We start from the raw sequence: 14,332 nt of genomic DNA on the forward strand, positions 1-14,332 counted from the left end.
TTATAAAATATGTCTCAATATCTCTAATTCTATTATTGTCTATAAACAGTGTATTATTCCATAGCTCATATGTGTATTTTTGTTCATCACTAGTGAGTGCCACAATTCTTCAGATCGAATCAAAGTGCGCGTATGGGATGAAGACGACGACATCAAGTCCAGGGTGAAGCAGCGTCTGAAGAGAGAGTCGGATGATTTCCTGGGCCAGAGCATCATCGAAGTCCGAACGCTGAGTGGAGAAATGGACGTCTGGTACAATCTAGGTCAGTGTGCCTTTCTGTCCTTATAAAGTACAGCACATGAGAAACCACAAGTCTGACAGTTTTCTACTGTCTGGGTCATTTAGTGTTACCCCTAGTGAAACCTTCCTTAACAATTTCTGTCCTGTTATTACTTTCTTTCTTTCTTTTTTCAAACACAGGCCCAGAGCTGCCTCAGGGCGTATAGTGGTCTGCACCACCTTTCCCTGATGAGCTTCCTCTAAATTTACTTTTGCACTAGCTAACAGTTGCACTCATCTAAAAAATGTGTAATGATAATCCCTCGTACTATCCCCTGGTGTGCAGAGAGCATTCCATGAAGATGGGGCCTGAATACTGTAATTTACATGCACACAAGTGGGGATTTGTCAGTCTCTGTTGCTCAGTTGCGTGAGCCCTGGTTGCACTGTATAAATAGATGCGGATCTTGCAGAATCACATTGTCTTTGGAATCACATTTTTTAGTTAATATCTCAGTTTGATCAACTGTTATTGTGTAAATACCTCAAAAGTGAAATGACATTAGAGACTTCTCTATAAAAACTATAAAGCAGTTTTCATTTTTGCATCTATCTTTGCACGTGCAATATGTGTAAGTTATTTACTTGATTAAAACTGGCTTCACTGTAGTTATACTAAATTTTCCTCTAGGACAAAATGCTACTGAATATGAGTGGACCTATACATCTGCTGTTTCTTTTAAATATAAGAATATGAAATATACTTGTCTGCTTGCTATATCATCTGGATGGGTGTCATTGCTGACCAGCAAATGCAAAATGAGCAATCTGGTCCATTTCAGACTGTTCCTCTGTCTCCTTTTGCTCTCCACTCTTATCTTTTCCCTTCTGATTATCAAGTAGCAGCACTCCAGTCGGAAATCGACTGCCCCACTGACATGTACAAATTACCCCTAATGATGTGCCTGTCATGGCAAATAGCAAGGCCGAGCTGCCAAGGCACTCCACCTCCAGAGAAGCTCCAGCTTAAATGTCTTTGCCTCTGGCGCAGATCCATACAGCCCACTGCCATTGTTTCGCTCACTATCAGCTGGAGGACTTATATTAGTGTTGGCGCCTCTACACTGCCATCAGACTGTAGAAACAGAACCCCCTACAATAGAACTGCCACGTTAAATAGTCTGTAATTAGTGTTGGGTTATCAGACCTGGCTATATGTGCCTGCCTGTCACAGGTTGGGATTGGAGATATGAATTGAGATGTTTGCGTTCGCCGTGTTCTCTGCATGACCATGTTTGTGTTTTAATTACAGAGAAAAGAACAGACAAGTCAGCGGTGTCAGGTGCCATTCGTCTCCAGATCAGCGTGGAAATCAAGGGAGAGGAGAAAGTGGCGCCATATCACGTGCAGTACACCTGTTTGCATGAGGTATATCAGTCATTGCTGTTGTGTCAGTATCTTAAATATACAGCATATTCAGCACATTTCAAGACAATAAAGAAATGGCTATTATTTGTAACATGTGGTGCAGATTGACTGCAGATGTGACTGATTTGGACAGGATTAAAATCGCAGAGATACTTTCTTCATAATCCCACCTCTCTCCTAAAAAACCTATCCAAATTGAATTTTGAATGTGGCTCAAAGCACTTAACCCCAGCTTATAAAACAGAAAATCCTATAATCGGAAAAGCCACAAGGTTTTAACCCCTCAATGTCTATACCACACAAATCCTGTGTTAAAGTACAATTGAGCAGAAATTCCCACATCCTCATCATTTTGTTCCTCTCCACTGAGCTCTACAGTCCATTTGAATCACATTTGCTCTGCTTATAACAGAACCTTTTCCACCATTCGACTGATGTGCTCGGTCAAGGTGTGGTGAAAATCCCCGAGCCTCGTGGAGACGATTCCTGGAAAGTCTACTATGACGATGTGGCGCAGGAAGTAGTCGATGAGTTTGCCATGCGCTATGGGATTGAGTCAATCTACCAGGCCATGACGTGAGTGTGTGATATATAAGACCCCATAACCCATAAACATGTCTGTTATCTGGACCTTTGTTTCTCAGGAAGCACACTTACTGGGCCATACTTTAACCTATATGTGCCAGGTAGCTGATAATAAGGTGAAATGAACATTAAGGGAGCATTAAGGGAAAACAAGACCCCAGAGAGGACACATGCTGCCCAAATCTCTACCAAACTGTACTCCTGCTTCTCTTTCCAGGCACTTTGCCTGTTTGTCATCTAAGTACATGTGTCCTGGAGTTCCTGCAGTGATGAGCACCCTGCTGGCCAACATCAATGCCTTCTACGCCCACACAACTGCATCCACCAATGTGTCCGCCTCTGATCGTTTCGCTGCTTCCAATTTTGGGGTTTGTACTGACACAGACACACATAAAAATATACACACACACAGATAGATATATATATATATCTATATATATATACACATGCATATACACATGCAGTCATTTCTGTATTTTTCCTTCAGTATGTGTTAATATAATGCAATATATACTCCTTTCACCCCTCCCAATACAGAAAGAACGCTTTGTCAAGCTCTTGGACCAGTTACACAATTCTTTGCGCATAGACCTGTCAACCTATAGGGTAAGATTCTCATATTTCATTACTGCAAGTAATGCTTTTCTCAAATATTACATTGATACTTCAAATTCTTTCCTGGCACGTTTGAAATGAAACCCGTCTGTCTTCTCTAGAATCATTTCCCTGCCAGCAGCAAGGATCGCCTACAAGATTTGAAATCCACTGTGGACCTTCTGACCAGCATCACCTTCTTCAGGATGAAGGTAGCCAACAAATGTTTTATGTACTATATCAGTCTTAGCCATAGCTATTTATTTATTCTTTATATGTTAAACTCAGCACTGATGGCCCATTGATTGTTTGCTTCATCTGATGTTCAGGTGCAGGAGTTGCAGTCTCCACCCAGAGCCAGCCAGGTGGTGAGGGACTGTGTCAAGGCCTGCCTCAACTCCACATACGACTACATCTTCAATAACTGCCACGAGCTGTACAGCAGACAGTACCAACCTGTCGACACGGTGAGTCACATACAGCTGTTGTCATACTAGGGATTGGTAGGGTACATTGTGTTTTTTTACTGTTTTAGTAAGTATAGGATAAATAAATAGAAAAACTTGATTGAAGTTTTTACAATTAACACCTCTAGTATACAGTATATTGTATGTCGTAGCTAATACTTAGAGAATACTTATCGACTGATATCTTTGCTTTTTTTAGACAATTTCAGACACTTGATAAAGCGACATAATTTCTATTAAATTGGATTTTGTTTTGTGTTTTTGTTTTTTGTTTTTCAGAACAAGGAGGAGCTCCCTTTGGAGGAGCAAGGGCCCAGTGTCAAGAATTTGGACTTTTGGCCCAAACTCATCATGCTTATAGTCTCCATCATTGAAGAAGACAGGAACTCCTACACACCAGTGCTCAACCAGTTAGTAATCCTGCAGTTTATATCAAATACATCATCAACATCAGATGTTTAAACGGGACCTTCACATCACAATGTGTCCTCTGTCTTAGGTTTCCTCAAGAACTGAATGTAGGAAAGGTGTCAGCAGAGGTCATGTGGACTTTGTTTGCCCAAGATATGAAGTATGCTATGGAAGGTAGGTCCTGGTGTCATGTCTGTATCTTTTTTTTCCCACAAGTTCTTTATAGTTATAGCTATTATTCTTACATTTGATGTGAAGGAAAAAAAAGTTTTATAAGCTAAAAATCAGTAGATGAGAAGAGAAACTGTAAATGATCAGAAGAGAAGAGCATTTTGTGGGTAGAAGTGATACAGTGGAACTGAAGAGTTCAAATAACTGTGAAGGGTTTTAAAGCTGCTTATGTCTCCCAAGAGCATTTCAGCACTTTTTCCTGTGCTGTAGTGTAACACCACTGGTCCCCAGAGGCAGTTGGCCTTTTATTCTAGTGCTTGTCCTCAAGATGAATCCCCTGCAGAGACTAGCAATGTGTAATATCTGTTTCACAGAATACAGAAACCCCTTCAATTTCAATCTGAATGAATAGAGTTACTGAAAATGAGGACATTTAGCTCCATTCTGATTCTACCAAAGTGTTCTTGGTGGCTTCTGTTAGATCATTTAGGATTCATACACAAATGTATTAATGCTCAGTGAGTGAACCCATGTGAGTGCAGAGGTATTTGAGCAACTGTATGATTTTAAAGTATGTGTAAACACGTTAAAAACTTAAAGAGTAGCATCACTGTCAAGCCACTTCCATCAGATACACACATGAAATTATTAGTGTACTGAGTATTAAACAGACTATTAATCAGAGGAAAAGGTGTTTTGTGTTTGGAATGAGGAGAGACAGGACTTCAGTGCCTAGTATGAGCCATACACTCCCAAACGTCTTGACCCTATACATTTTATGATGCACACAGAAACAGAGACAACCATAGCAATGTTACCAACTCCCTCGAAAGTTGTCTATATTGTACTTTACAGTACAACAACTTTGTACAGCGCTCTCAGAACAATGACTTCAGCAAGGGTTGGAAAAACCCCACAGCTCATTATGTCTTTATACCTGCAGAGCACGAGAAGCACAGACTGTGTAAGAGCACTGACTACATGAACCTGCACTTCAAGGTCAAGTGGCTCTACAATGAATATGTCAAGGACCTGCAGACCTTTAAGGGCATTGTTCCCGACTACCCATCGTAAGTACATTTGACAACTCAGGGGAAGTAAATCTTAAATCTCGTATTGAAAAAAAATTTCATTTCATTGTATTCATGTAGTTAATTGAGTATTAACCCCGTTATTGCTTTGGGAAAAGAAAAAAAAAACCTCTTCATTTCTCTTTTAGATGGTTTGTACAGTTTGTGCTGCAGTGGTTGGATGAAAACGAAGACGTATCTATGGAGTTTATGCATGGAGCCCTGGAGAGGGACAAAAAAGATGGAGTAAGAACATTTCAATTTCACCTCCTTATGTGATTATGTCTGCTAAATGCTGTGACTGACTGCTCTTCCTGTATATGACTGTGAAATGATCATATCTATCCATTGTTTTTGTGCTCCCCTCAGTTCCAGCAGACCTCTGAGCATGCTCTGTTCTCCTGCTCTGTGGTGGACATCTTCACCCAGCTCAACCAGAGCTTTGAGATCATCAGGAAACTGGAATGTCCTGATCCAAACGTCATGGCTCAGTACAGCCGGCGTTTCTCCAAGGTAACCTGCTGTACTCGACATTGCAACCTAGATGTAAAAACTGGCTATAGTTCAAGTTTAAGTTTGTGTTTAATCTCAATATATTAAACACAAATATATTGAAATGATTGCCCATGAAAGAAGTTTCAGTAATCATGTTTGCTCTTACCTCTTGTGGAAAAAGTAGTCAGTCCAGTTTCATGTTAGGGAAGAATACATACAAGGACATCTTATATCATTTCACAAAAGAATTTTTTCCTGTCATTCTCATGAATCAATATGTATACATTTTCATTGTCCTTTTCTCTTTTGCAGACTATTGCCAAAGTTCTTGTGCAGTACAGTGCCATCCTGACCAAGAGTTTTCCTTCTTATATCGACAAAGAGAAGATTGTGAGTAGCTACACTTTGTTTTTCAGCACTGGCAATTTGTACTCACCTGTGTAGCATCTAGCCTTGCTAGCCCCTGCTTTGCCAAAGGTGGTAATGTGTCTCACACTCTTTTTCTTGTGCCCTCTTGCAGCCGTGTGTCCTGATGAATAATGTGCAGCAGCTAAGAATCCAGCTTGAGAAGATGTTTGAGTCGATGGGTGCCAAACAGGTGAGTCTGAGGACATAAGGTGTGGCCTGAAGACAAGCTAAACTGTCACACTGTGTGCGTGACGGTATCCATCAGCTTGGTAACTGCTTGTACAACAGTTGTATTTGTGTCTCTTGTGTATCAGATCGCAATAGAGGAAGCACAGGTTTGTACAGTCTTGATAGTTTAGACTGAAGTAGATGGTTGCTGGTAGTCTAGACTGGGCTTAAATGGATGTTATTTATGAATGAATGTGAGTCAAGGGATGTTGTGATGAAAAATGCAGCTGTAGTTGTACAGTGGTAGTAATGGTGATTCAGTCCTGTGCTGCCTAAAAGAGCTTATTGATGCAGAGACCTCTCTATCAGCGTTTTAGTTTACAGGAATGATAATCTATAGTTTTTTTATAACCCCTCCCACACTGGTTGTTATTTATTATAGACCTAGTAGCTGTAGTGCGGTATTTGTGTGTAGTTTTTGGTGGATTTTAGGATTAATTTTCAACCAGTGTTCACTTTACCATTAAAGCAAAATGAATTGGTAGAAGAAGAGGAGGAGGAGGAGGAGGAAGAGGCAGGGGAGGAGGTAGGTTTCCATGGGTTGTTTAAGGCAAATATGAAAGTACAGTAGATATTCCTGGTGTGCAGTGATCATTTCCTTCTTCCTCTGGCTTGGACAGAAGGTTGTAACCAAGGATGAGGAAACAAAGCCTGTGGTGGGTACTATGAATAAAATGTAGGACTAACATAGACAGCCCCTATTTAGTGTACACATTATCTGAACTGCTCTAGTGCTTTCCAGATACAAGTACTGCGGATGTAGCTTGCGTAGTGTGGCCACATAGTATGTAACACTGTGTATTGTCTGAGATATGGCAGGTTGGTTGTTAGGTTCTTATCTTCCTCCTATCAAAGTAGGCTCATGGGGCCTGCATCTTCACCAAGGTTGTTCTTTTGTATGTTGTTTTGTAATGGAAAAACATTTTTTCATGAGTTGCGATTCCTCTGCAAAATGATACACTACCAGATACCAGAGTTAATATTGTTGATCATGGTAATTATTTTGTTAACCATTAATTTATCTTTGATCTGAGTGATGTGTAAAGTGAGCGGTAAAGTGCCATGTCCTGATGCAGAAGAAGTGGGAGGCTGGAACAAAAATCGTTTATTGAAGTTGATATTTTTCCTCTTTTCTAGCTCAACAACAAAATACTAGCATGGCAGGCAAGTTCACTGTATATGCATGCATGTTCTCATGCATGACTGCATATACTCAAATCCAGAATTTCAACAATAAAGACAACAAGAGCAACTAAAAGAGAAATCTTAATCTGTTTTTGGTGATTAAAAACTGTTGTATCTTTTTCCTGCCACTCCCAGGAGAGTGAGGAAGATGAGGAAATAGGGGAGGAAGGGGAGAAAATAGAGGTTGAGGTTTGTTGAATCCCAATGTCCAAACCATTCTCGTACGCAGTTTCCCTGTTCTACCTTCTCCCAGCAACATCACAGTCATACTCACACCGACTAACACAAGACATCCTTGGTGGAGCTCATTGCGTCTCATTTTCTTGTCATCTGTGGGGATTTCTGCATCCAATATACACCCTCGATCAGTGGCATTTTTCCTGGTCCTCCTAAAAATCATTTTCCTTGAAATTAGTTTTTTTTTTGTGCCTTTTCTTTAATTTGTCTTTTGTTCCCTTTGATTTCCGTGAAAAGGAAAATGAAAAAGAAAAGGTGGGTGTTCATATTGCTCATGTTAAGTCCTTTTTCAATAACCCTGAGTTGACTAGATTTTGTTGTGGTCTTTTTAACAACAGAGTAGCTTTATTTGATTTTTTTTTTTAATTTATCTCTCCAATCACACAAAGATGGATTCACCTGTAAAAAAGGTAGACATCTGTTCTATGCGCTGCCTCCATCACCTAATTCATAATATTTAAATATGTTTATCCCGTGTTATCCTCCTACCTCTCTGTGTCACCACCTCAGACTGAAAGTTTATATGAAAACAAAAAGTCCGGGTGCACAGACACATGCTTATTAATATTTATGTGCACACAAACAAAAGAAACACCTCGCACGGCACATTACAAACAGAACACAATCCATCCTTGATCGCCTTTTCCGCCCTCAAGCTTTCCGTTTGTGCTGCGCAGCACAAACCTCTGGGTTCCTCCTCAGTTGTGGTAACTCTGACAGGCCATGAATCCAAAGGCCATTGGATCATTGACTTAATGAGACACACCGTGGCTTCATCCATATGTCCTCCACTCCCCTCTAGGCAGTGCTTATTTAGATGATGCCTAAGTATACCTGGGTTAGGTATACTGGAGGTAATTGATGGATCTTTCCCAGTTGTTCCCTTTCATTGTGCGTGTGAGTCTCACTACTTGTAAGACACACTACAGTATTTAACTTTTTTCAATGTTCTCCCTTTGAAAGTTGGAGACGGTGGAGGAAAAGGTGGGTCTTGATAAAAATAACATGTTCTTCATTCTGTAGCTCCTAGTTTTGCTGTAAAGTGCAACTTTTTAGAAAATAGTCTTTGACAAAAACAATGTTTTTTTTCTAAAAGGTTCATATAAATGTACTCCTGCAACAAATGGTCCTCTCTCTAATTTTACCTGAACTCTCCCTCTCCCTCTGTCTGTCTTCTTTTCTACAGATGGACACAGAAGCCAGCGACTTACTGAACGACCTGCAGGTGAGGCTAAACAACGTGCTGGATGAGCTCAGCAGTACATTTGGGAACAGGTAAATACACTATAGTGTACACCTTTTCTGTAACCTCACATTCTTTTGGACAGCACTGATTGCACTGACTGTTTTTTTTTTTTTTTTATTCCCAGTTTCCAGAGCCGTATCAACGACTGTATGCGGCAGATGGCATCTTTGCTGTACCAGATCAAAGGACCACTTAATGCCAACAACAAAAACCTGGTGGAGGGCGACTCTGACAACATGCTGCGGCCACTCATGGACTTCCTGGATGGAAAGTAGGTGGCACTAATAGGACTTTCAAGACAGGGTTTTGTTTGGTGAAATGGCTAGTAGAGAGCTGTTTGTCTCCTTACATGGTTCTTGTTATTACATACCCAAAGTTACGGATCTTTCAGTGCAACTTTATTTAAGCAAATGAGTAATGGTGGTCAATGGCAAGAGACAAATCCTTTGTTTTTTGATGATGTTTGAGTTGACACTTTTGACATATGAATTCAAATGATCTTCTTGGTATTTGTGTCTCCATAACTCTATTTGTGTGTGAATGCAGACTGACGCTGTTTGCCACTGTGTGTGAGAAGACGGTATTGAAGCGCGTGCTCAAGGAGCTGTGGAGGATCGTAATGAGCAGCCTGGAAAAGACTATAGTCCTGCCACAGGGCAATGACACCTTTGTGAGTTATTTTGACTGTTTTGTAAAGTGGTTCCACATATAAGAGAGGGAGAGAGAGGGAATAGTAACTGCTTTTTATTCCAGGGAGCACAGATCCTCTCAGCTGCTAAAGAACTGGGCCAGCTCTCCAAACTTAAGGTATGCTAACGCCTCATTACCTGCATAAAAAAGTGACCATGGATGTATTCAGTCAAGAGTGTGTGGGTCTATTTTTCTCAACTCATCTCTTTGGGTTGTGCAGGATCACATGGCAGGGGAGGCTAAAAGCCTGTCTCCCAGGCAGTGCGCTGTCATGGATGTGGCACTGGACACTATCAAGGTCAGTTTATACAGCAGGTTTTGGTTTCATTAGGATGGGGGTCGAATTAGCTTCATCAACTATTCATCAATTAATCAGCTGCCCAGGAAGGTTATGTAGGCAGGTTGTGCCCAAAGGTTTTGATTTGAACAGGCCACGAGGAATAACATGGACAAGGAAAAAATCAGATGTTTTTAAAGGGCACATGTGGTGCAAAGTGTTTCCTTTTTTTCATTCTTTCTTTTTATATTTAGACCACCTCTAGATCATTAAAAAAAGTTTGTCTAAGAACATTCAGCCATGCCTATCCCCATGTGACATCACAAAAAGGATGAGCCCCGTCTTTGGCTGGTTCAAACATATGCAACTTTAAACAAATAATTTTCAGGCCTTGTATTCTGTGTCCATGCCTCTTATCTAATAGGATCCATTCATTTGTATTTAAAAATACAAAAATACAGACACTACAACATTTAAACCAGGCACAGTAGAGTGAGTGATCTGTGTGTATAACCTTGTTAAACGGGCTACAGGTAAAGGGTAATAATGGTTTTACCCTAACTTTAAAGATCATTAACACTTAGAGAATACATAGCCTGAAACATTGAATGATATTGTACCCAGAAAAGTTGTTCATTCTGCCATTTATATACTACTGTCTTTGCTTTGCAGCAATATTTCCATGCAGGAGGGAACGGGCTGAAGAAGGCCTTCCTTGAGAAGAGTCCCGAGCTGTCCTCCCTACGCCACGCTCTGTCCCTCTACACACAGACTACAGACACACTCATCAAGACCTTTGTGACCACACAACACGCACAAGGTAGTTATGACTAAATGTACTTTCTGGACAGAAGTCCTTTCTCAAAGTAGACCAGTAGAGGGCACTGTATGACCTGACCTCTACATGAAATCTGTATTTTTTTGTGTGTTCAGTGTTTTTAATATTGGGATTTGTTGACATATTATTCTGCTGTCTTCTCTTTATCTCCTGTGCTGCCTCTGTGCCAGTGCACAATGGAAAGGGTATTAGGTTAACTCCCAATGAAAAAATACAGCCCAGCAGGGGTAGGTTTCCCCTCCTCTTCTCCCCCGTCCACATTCACCTCTCTACATTTTAGTTTTGTCTCTGTGTGAAACAGGTCATCACCTGCATTCCCCTCTCGTTCTGACGCATTATCATTATTATATCCAATATGATGTAAGCTTACTGTATGTGTCTGTATTAAACCAGGCTCAGGTGTAGACAAGCCAATCGGGGAAGTGTCTGTCCAGATTGAGCTGTACACTCATCCTTCCAACGGGGAGCGGAAAGTTAACGTCAAAGGTCAGTTTGTTGTTACCGTCAAAGGTCAGCGTTGACTCGTCTGGTTACATCATCGTCATTTTTTCCATGTGTATTACTACAGTTGTGGGAGCCAGTGACTTGAAATGGCAGACGTCTGGCATGTTCCGGCCCTTCATTGAGATCACCATGATCGGGCCTCACCTCAGCGACAAGAAGCGCAAATTCCAGACCAAATCTAAAAACAACAGCTGGTCCCCGAAGTTCAACGAAACCTTCCACTTGTAAGCATAACAACCCGCCCTTTTTTAATGAATGGAAACAAAAACAACCAGCATACTCGCCTCCCTCACACTGTGTTCTCTCTCTCCACAGCGTGCTGGGTAACCAGGATGGCTTTGAGTGCTACGAGCTGCAAGTCTGCGTCAAAGACTACTGTTTCGGCCGGGCCGACCGGGTGGTTGGTTTGGCTGTCATTCAATTGAGAGACATCATGGAAAAGGGCAACTGCGCCTGCTGGTGCCCACTGGGCCAGCGCATCCACATGGACGACACGGGCCTCACCGCCATGCGGATCCTCTCCCAGCGCTCCAACGATGACGTCGCCAAGGAGTTTGTGAGGCTGAAGTCAGAGACTCGATCAGTGGAGGAGGGCAGATGAGGACACCAGGAAAAAAACGATGGAGGGGATTTTACCATAAACGTGTGGATTCTATGTGGATTCTTTCTTAGACCTTTTAATGTGTCTTAGCTGCTGTTGACTGTTTGGTGGCGCCTTGCCAAGCTCACCGGCACACTGTCACAAGCTCACTCTGGGTATTTCATGTTCCTCAAACACATATTAATCACCAAGCTACTGTACAGCACACAGCCTCCTGTTCAGTCAGGCCTCATACTCACCAGCTGTTTTATCACTTTCTCTATTTAACTGTTTTTTTTAGCCTATTACTCATCAGCCGGAGTGGCACAGTGCGCACGCTGTATCCTCACCCCCTCACCTCCCCACCACCACCCCCCGTGTCATTGTGCAATAACCTCACCTCCCCCCTCTACCTGTGGCCAAGTGTTTCAGCCTTACACTCTGCGAACTGTGAATGTGTGAAGTAGTTAACCCTGTTCTATAGCTCCACTGTGAGTAAATGTGATGTTTCTTTTTTTATGAATGAATGGCACATAGCTAGGAGGTTTTCAAAGGTTCTAAGTGAAGCAGGTACTTGAAGTAACAACTCGTCATTGTACCGCTTAATTTAAGGATCGGTCAGCGTGCCTTGCCATGTCGTGTTTTCACTCTTGTGTTCCCACAAACAGCATGAAATACTGACTGTGTGTTAAAGGAGAGTCTCTGGCCATATTTATTTAAAACCTCCGCTAACAGCTGTTGTTGGGCTGTGTAAGCATTTTATTTATTTTTTATACATATTTATTTTGCGATGTAAAATGTTGTTTACTGCTGGGATCAGAAGTGTTTGCTTGGATAGTGTGTGTGTGTGTGTGTTTTAAATTTGCACAGTCAAGGTGGGAATAAACTGCAGCATCTTCATACAATGAGATGCGGACCCTCAGAATAAATGAGGATTGTTCATTAGTAGTAAAGACATATTACATACTATGTTCCAAAAATAATATTTGGACACCAGCTCCTCAGCTGATAAGGAGAGCAGTAATAAGGTTTACACATCTTCCTGCTCAGTTTTCTTCTTCGTATGAGTGGCCTTACTTTGATGAAAAAAACTTTTTTTTTTGTAATTCCCACCTTATGAACTTTACCCACAGTAATATCAACAAATGTTTTCCAGGTGATGTTCCTTATAGTTTTATATTTCATATCTCTGAGGACATTGTAAGTTTATCTAGGCTGTTTTCTTTGTAATCAGTTATATTTACCTGTTCTCCTGATGTTTTGTTAATGTTTCCTCTTTTAACAGTTTGACATGATATTGGAGTTCAATGTCTGTGAATTTATCTTAACTGATCGAAGAAATATTAAACGTATTGATGAAGGATGAATATTGCTGTATTATGGAAACCACTGAATCAGGCTCCTCTCTGTTACTAGCCCCTGTGAATGTTATTGATTTATGAGGGCAGATGTTTCATAGCCATCCTGTACGATACATGTTCCTTGTGCCAAGTTGCAATTGTTCACTTTTTTTTATTATCATTGTATATTTTCTAAGTTTGTTAACCCTTGCACTATCACTAAAATCACTGCAATAGTTAACAAGAAGAGTACAACAGTCACAGTAACAGAGTTTTTGTGGCGTTTTCTTCGTTTTGTCACTACTTTGAAACGTTTGTGTCACTATGTAAACTCCAATGAATGAATTTTGTATAAAGTATTTGAGAAGTATCTATAAATGTGCTTATCTGCCTTTTTTCTGCTACAGTAGGAAGCTGTCGCCCAGTTCAGCAAGAAGAGGCCACCTGTAAGTAAAGAGTAGAGTTTGTTAATCAGCACTTTGGTGGCTAGTGGTGATGGTTAGACTTCATATAGTGTTAAGGTTCACTGGTGATGAAATGGGAGTTTAATGTTAAAAATATTATCATTAAGCACAACTTTTTTCACATAAATCCCATTCACATAAAATGAATTCATAATAGCCAAATTAAGTTGAACCCTCTGAACCCCCAAACCTACCAGTGCATGTTCATTAAAACAAATCAAGAAATGACAAAAGAAGGCAGAATGTGACCTATGGTTCAATACACTTGATATACCAAAAAATTAAAATTATTATTAATTATTGTCTATCTCACACAATTCTGCAAAAAAGACAACAACAAACAAATTAGCAAGTTCCTGGTCGTCTCTCAGCAGTTAATGTCCAGAGTAAAGCTGGAAAAATAGTTTGTAGAAGTTCAATGTAATATCTATTATTTAATATACACACTACCGTTCAAAAGTCTGGGTTCACCAGGCCAGTTCTACAGCTTCTCTGATCAGCTTAACAGTTCAGCTGTGCTAACATCATTTCACAGGAGTTTTCTAATCATCAATCAGCCTTTTTAACACGATTAGCTAACACAATGTACCATTAGAACATAATGTGATGGTTGCTGGAAAAGGGCCTCTGTATACCTTTGTATATATTCTATTAAAAACAGCCTTTGCTAACTAGAATACTCATTTACCACATTAACAATGTCTAGACTGTGTGTCTGATTACTATAATACTATATTTCTTTCACTCACAGCCATTTAAACATCAGACAACTTCCAGCAAAATTCTCAAAAATAAATCTGTACACAGACTGTAATTTTATTTGTGCAAACTCTGACTCTGTGGTGCCCACAGACAATTGATGTTGACACTGCCAACACTTGTTGAGTTGAGCTA

General features: G+C 40.6%; 1 protein-coding gene across 4 annotated transcripts in view; it reads left to right on the forward strand.

Moving 5' to 3' along the window:
• The window catches only part of unc13bb (unc-13 homolog Bb (C. elegans)), a 51,453-nt gene extending 38,227 nt beyond the window's left edge, over positions 1–13,226 (forward strand). For 2 of the 4 annotated variants that reach the window (XM_028418015.1, XM_028418016.1), the window contains 24 exons: positions 94–263; positions 1,533–1,648; positions 2,061–2,224; positions 2,451–2,601; positions 2,771–2,839; positions 2,950–3,039; positions 3,157–3,294; positions 3,574–3,704; positions 3,794–3,879; positions 4,820–4,946; positions 5,096–5,192; positions 5,316–5,459; positions 5,754–5,831; positions 5,962–6,039; positions 8,686–8,774; positions 8,870–9,016; positions 9,292–9,415; positions 9,499–9,552; positions 9,656–9,733; positions 10,385–10,532; positions 10,721–10,777; positions 10,944–11,036; positions 11,119–11,278; positions 11,370–13,226. In XM_028418015.1, the coding sequence (XP_028273816.1) occupies positions 94–263; positions 1,533–1,648; positions 2,061–2,224; positions 2,451–2,601; positions 2,771–2,839; positions 2,950–3,039; positions 3,157–3,294; positions 3,574–3,704; positions 3,794–3,879; positions 4,820–4,946; positions 5,096–5,192; positions 5,316–5,459; positions 5,754–5,831; positions 5,962–6,039; positions 8,686–8,774; positions 8,870–9,016; positions 9,292–9,415; positions 9,499–9,552; positions 9,656–9,733; positions 10,385–10,532; positions 10,721–10,777; positions 10,944–11,036; positions 11,119–11,278; positions 11,370–11,655 (2,875 nt within the window). In that variant the 3' untranslated portion in view covers positions 11,656–13,226. The remainder of the gene's footprint in view (positions 1–93; positions 264–1,532; positions 1,649–2,060; positions 2,225–2,450; positions 2,602–2,770; positions 2,840–2,949; positions 3,040–3,156; positions 3,295–3,573; positions 3,705–3,793; positions 3,880–4,819; positions 4,947–5,095; positions 5,193–5,315; positions 5,460–5,753; positions 5,832–5,961; positions 6,040–8,685; positions 8,775–8,869; positions 9,017–9,291; positions 9,416–9,498; positions 9,553–9,655; positions 9,734–10,384; positions 10,533–10,720; positions 10,778–10,943; positions 11,037–11,118; positions 11,279–11,369) is intronic. The other 2 variants (XM_028418017.1, XM_028418019.1) reach the window with 1 other exon arrangement.
• The last annotated feature ends 1,106 nt before the right edge of the window (positions 13,227–14,332 follow it).

The sequence above is a fragment of the Parambassis ranga genome, chromosome 12 (assembly GCF_900634625.1).
Source record: "Parambassis ranga chromosome 12, fParRan2.1, whole genome shotgun sequence".
NCBI lineage: Eukaryota > Metazoa > Chordata > Actinopteri > Ambassidae > Parambassis > Parambassis ranga.